Source organism: Myotis davidii, unplaced genomic scaffold (genome assembly GCF_000327345.1).
Source record: "Myotis davidii unplaced genomic scaffold, ASM32734v1 scaffold233, whole genome shotgun sequence".
Lineage (NCBI taxonomy): Eukaryota > Metazoa > Chordata > Mammalia > Chiroptera > Vespertilionidae > Myotis > Myotis davidii.
The window spans coordinates 308,244-313,313 of NW_006285917.1; the positions used below are offsets into that span (position 1 = coordinate 308,244).

The window sequence follows — 5,070 nt, forward strand, 5'->3', positions numbered from 1 at the left end:
ATTGCAGGCCCATTTTATGAGCAGTAGAGGTGACCGAGAAGGAGACCCTTCAAACAGCAGTGCAGAGGAGACTTCCCCCCACTTTCCCCTCCTTAAAATCCTGCAGAGGAAGGGGGAAAGAAAACCAAAGCATTCTCTTGTCGCCGCGGCAACCATAAAACCCCCAGCTAAATCCATCTTGTGAGCTCACTGCCCCATTAAGATGCAGGGCCAGGCTCTGCGCCAGCCCAGCCACATTCATTTGTGAGAATAAAGGTGGAGGAGGGGGAGGGGAGCAGGCTCTGGAGGGACGGGGAAATGGCGAGAAGAGGTTATTTACACCACCGTCCTGACCTTCTGGAGCAGCACTGGCTCCGATAAATAACCCGCTCAGCGCCATTTCAGAGCAGGAGTGGGAGGTGCAGGAAGGGAGCAGGGTCTGGAGGAGAGCCCCCACGCAGGTGCGCGTCTCTGGGTTACTAATGGCTGAGGCGGGAGCAGGCAGCTGGCTTTTGGGGGGGTGGAGGAGAACTGTTCCCTGGGACTCCCACTGAGAAAATACCATCTCACCCCACCCCTGGCGCCAATTTCCAGGCAAGGGGACTGAGAGATGCCAAGGAGGCAAACAGGCCAGTAAATTAGGGATGGCAGCGATGGTGGGGGAGAATGCTGGGGAGTCTCTGAGGTAAGAGGGAAGAAATATTATAAGATGGGGAATGAGGGGGAATGCTAGAGGAATAGGAGCAGCTGCCAAAAAGAGAGGAAGAGGAACAGAAACATCACACAAAGGCAGTTTGGAAAAAGAAATCTGTTTTATTCCACTCCGCACAGAGCAGTATATGAAGGTGGCTATCCCCTGACTCCAGACATCTCTTACACAAAAATGCCCCCTCAAATATGCCCAGTGGTGCACCCACTTCAGCCTTGGAGAATTAGCAGTTAGTGGGTGAGGCAGAACCCTAAGCCTCAGGAAGAAGGTTTTTTGAGACATTTTCCTGGGAAGTTTTGGGTCAAGAGGAAAGATTAGACTCAAGAGTGGGTATTCCATCCTCCATCTCCATGGGGAAGTCCACATCCTGAAGGTTTTCTGAAGAAAGGTCTCTCTCTCCAGCGACCTAGAGAGGGCAAGAGCCAGACCTACTGCCTGGATGTAAGGCTGAGGCGCAGAGGAGAGGGTTAAACGGCAGAGACTGCAGGCCCACGGCAGGGAGTGAAAAGCATGTGGGGGAGCAAACAGGACTGAGAGAGCCCAGAGGCCCAAGTCATAAATTCCACCCCCTCCCTCGTTCTGAGCAGAAACTCTTCCTCCCGAGACTAGAATAGAGTTTTAGTTCAGGGACTGGCTTTCCTCCAGGGTACAGAGAGGACAAGCCAGGCAAACATCCCAGGGGAGTGAAGGTAGAGTTAAGGTATAGGACCAAGAAATGGACACTCCCACAATGAACACACAGACCACAGCAGTTTTGAAGCTATAAGCCAGAATCAGGGTAAAGAATGCAGCTGTGACTGAAATAGAGAATTTTATAAGCCCTATCCAGTAAAATTTAAATAACTTCTTCCACTCTGTCCCCTGCCTTTGAGCTGTTCCAATCTTTTTTCCAAGACTGGAGGATGGGGCAGTAAGAAGGAATGGGAGAAAATGCTGAGGCTAGAAGGGGGGCGGTGGCTGAGACTAGATATACCTATCTCCACCCCACCCCCACTCATTCTATAGAAAAGAATTCTCCCTCTCCCTCCCCTTGCTGGACATATGGACTGTTGGGATGAAGGCTGGATAAAACTAAAGGGAGATAAACACTCAGCACATTCTTTCTCCTGCTTTGATCTGACGTGTAGCTGCAGCAAAGGGCACAGAAGTGAAGAAGAAAATATGTGGGATAGGAGGACATGGGAGCATAATCCAGTCTAGAAAGGAAGAGGTGCTTCCCCTGCCCTGCATCCACATCTCCTGGGAGCTTAATTCCCAGAACTGCAGAGAGAGGGAGAGAGAGAGAGAGAGAGAGAGACAGAGAGAGAGAGAGAGAGAGAGAGGAAGAAAGAGAGAAGGAATGGGAAGCGCCTAGGGTTTGGGGACAGCAACCACAGAGAGGATGGTGATTTAAGGATCCCTTGTGATCCCCGAGATGATCCTGAGAGCATCAGTTGGGGGACTGGATGAGAAGTCACGGCAGACGTGGATTTTTTGTGGGGGTGAGGAGCCAGGAACAGTGGGGTCTTCACCGAAGAAGTGACCACTTGATCTGTTCTTTGGCTGACTGCAGCACCTGCAGGGACAAGGGCAGCATTGAGGGGCTTGCTGGGGGAGAGGGTAGGGATGGGGATGGGGGCTTTCTTTGCCCTCACTTGCCTTCCCTGTCCTTAGAAGAATGGCAAGTAGAAAATCCCCAAAGGTAGAAGAATGGGAAGAAGCTCTCTAAGGCCCTAGAAGATTGTCAGTTTGGGAAATGGCAAAAAAATTCAAATCCATTAGGAGGATGAAGAGAGAAGAGGTATACCTGGGAGGAAAGAAAAAAACTGGGGGTTACTGGGCATATGTTCAAAGGGTTGTGTGTGTGTGTTACCACACCCAGATGGACTTCTTAGTGAGAATTCCAAATGGCTAGAAAACCGAATCTCTCCCTTGCTCCCCCCATCAGGTAGACAAATATATTTGCAAAGTAGCAGGATGGATCTGTAAAACCTGCATATTCTAGAATATGCATTTCCAACTTAGCCCTCATTTGAATAATAAGAGAGAGAGATTGTGTGTGTGTACACACACCGACCATCTGCTTAAGGCAAGCCTCTGCTGAGGAATCAATCACTGAATGAAGCATCCGGCAGGGAGGGTGTGAAGGGTACACGCCAAGGCTGATAGCCACTGCTCACAGGAAACAGGTGGAAGTTGGGGTGGGGTAGGAGAATTTGGCTGTATGAATCCCAATTCTCTAGAATAAGAGGGAGTCCAGGAAGATGCGCCTTCAATCTTTACTTTCATTCAGACTTTGTGGAATGCTATGCTAGCCTCTTTAGTGATCCAGTCCAGTGGAAGAAAGGAAAAAGTCATACCTGAGACACGGTCTGCTCTGTGAGGGGGACATCTTCACCCTACAACACAGAGGAAACAGCACTGAGTGTGAGAGAAAGCTGGAGCAAGACCCGATTGATGTTTGGTAGTGGGCAAGGAAGAGATGGTCCTTTAAACTGAAGCAAAGGGCAGATACCTTAAATTTCTCAGTCCTTCCTACGGACTATTACAGTCACGATTTTACTTGGCCAGAGGGCTTGTGAGCAAAAAATGGTCATTTCCTCCATCCTCTATTTTAAGGCAGGAGGACTTCTTAAAAGATTTATTCAATTCCAAGTAATCAGCAGGTTATGTGATCCACAACTTAGGAGGACCTGATTCTTTAGTCAGAGAAGACCTTCCCTGAATATCAATATCACTAGGGAAAGGATGAGGGGGAGCCAGGGATAGTTTAATGGATCCTGCAAGGCCCGATGGGTAACGACAGCATGTTAATTTGAAGAAATAAACTGCTGCAACAGCAGCCTGAGAAGGGGGAAGGAGGGAGTTGGTAGGGGGGCCCCTCTCTCTTGCCACATAGAGACATATGTTAGAGGAGAAGATTAAACTATGCAAATGGAGCCCTCGGCAGTTAAGGGAAAAGATTTCCCATTACCCAGCACTGTCAGCCTTCACTCTGTGGAGGTCAGAGATGGGACATTCTGTGAATGGGGAGATTTGCTTTGCTCAGACATCTCTGCACCCCCACAATTTGCTGGTGGACTCTCTCAGCACCCATCATTATCTCCCCAGCAGACCTGTAGCCTTCTATGGTTAACTCAGACACCCCTTTCTGCTATCACTAGCACCAAAGGGGACTGAGGTTCTAGCAAATAAGTACTTCCTGATGAAGAGGTGTTATCCTCATTTTATAAGACCTTAAAAGACCAGGAAGCCTCTCTTCAAATGACTGTGAACCATCCCCAAAGGAAGAATAAACCAACTTCAAGTTCCTTTATAGTTTCAGGACCAGCAATATTAAAATCTCTTTATTTCATCATCGATTCAATGAGTATGTATTAAATGTGCACTCTATGCAAAGACCATATGAGGTGCTAGATACTAGGTTAGGGGCAGAAATAACATTCCTCTGCTTCCCTTCTTTGGGACAGTGAGAATTTGAAAAAGCAGAAGACTGTATATATTCTACAAGCCCAGATCCTTAGATACACTCAGCAAATCTGGCCTGGAAAGTGAGTAGAGGAGGAATATAGAGGAACACTCCTGCTTACCCTTAATGCCACCCGGTGTACCACTTGCTGGGGATCGCTCTCTAGGATCACCCTACAAAGACAAAGAGACCATCACTCACTCTCTCCTGAAGGACCACTCATTGTGGAGATACTCTGGCCACTCAGCCCACTTGCCTTAGGATAGGGCAGTTACCCCCCGCCCCCTACACACACACACACACACACACCCTTGTGATGACCAGCTCCCACACACACACACACACCCCCCCTAGATCCAGGGAGGTCCAGGCAAGTTAGAGAACTCACCCTCCATCTACGATTTCATCCACTGCCAAGAAGAGCCCCTCCATGTTCTCCAGCAGAGCTCGCTTCTCTACATTTTTCCTGAGTCCCCAAGAAAAAAGAAAAACGAGCCCATGTGTGAAAGGAAATCCTAGGACATTGTCCTAGTTGGGATCCTACACTAGACCAATAAATGTCTCCACCAACCGCACAAAGAAATAAGGTAAATAAGAACCTTTTAGCTAATCTACTCTAAACCCCTTCCTACTCTTGTTTGCTGAGAAAGGATCAGTAATGTCAGGAAAGAGATTCAAAAAATACAGTTAATTTCTGACTATTCAAGGGTTGATTATCCAGAGCTATTGTTTCTTTCCTACCTGCCATGATGCTGCTCATGACATAGCTCATAAATGCTGACATCAGTGGGTGGAAAAAAGGAAATAAACAGAGCTAAAACTCAATCTAGTGGTGGCAGGAGGTGGGGAGGGGTTGAGTGCAAACTCTATTTGCACTCAAGCTCTGACAAACCTTCTAAGCCTCTCTCTGCTGCTCCCCACCCCCCACCCCCCA

At 48.3% G+C, this 5,070-nt stretch overlaps 1 protein-coding gene across 1 annotated transcript in view; it reads right to left on the bottom strand.

The window, feature by feature from the left end:
* Nucleotides 1-2,110: 2,110 nt before the first annotated feature.
* The window catches only part of COPZ1 (coatomer protein complex subunit zeta 1), a 19,863-nt gene continuing 16,903 nt past the window's right edge, over nt 2,111-5,070 (bottom strand). Inside the window, exons 6-9 of the mRNA XM_006756936.2 lie at nt 4,525-4,602; nt 4,258-4,309; nt 3,028-3,066; nt 2,111-2,243 (exon numbers count right to left, since the gene is read on the bottom strand). Of these exons, the coding sequence (XP_006756999.1) occupies nt 2,196-2,243; nt 3,028-3,066; nt 4,258-4,309; nt 4,525-4,602 (217 nt within the window). The 3' untranslated portion in view covers nt 2,111-2,195. The remainder of the gene's footprint in view (nt 2,244-3,027; nt 3,067-4,257; nt 4,310-4,524; nt 4,603-5,070) is intronic.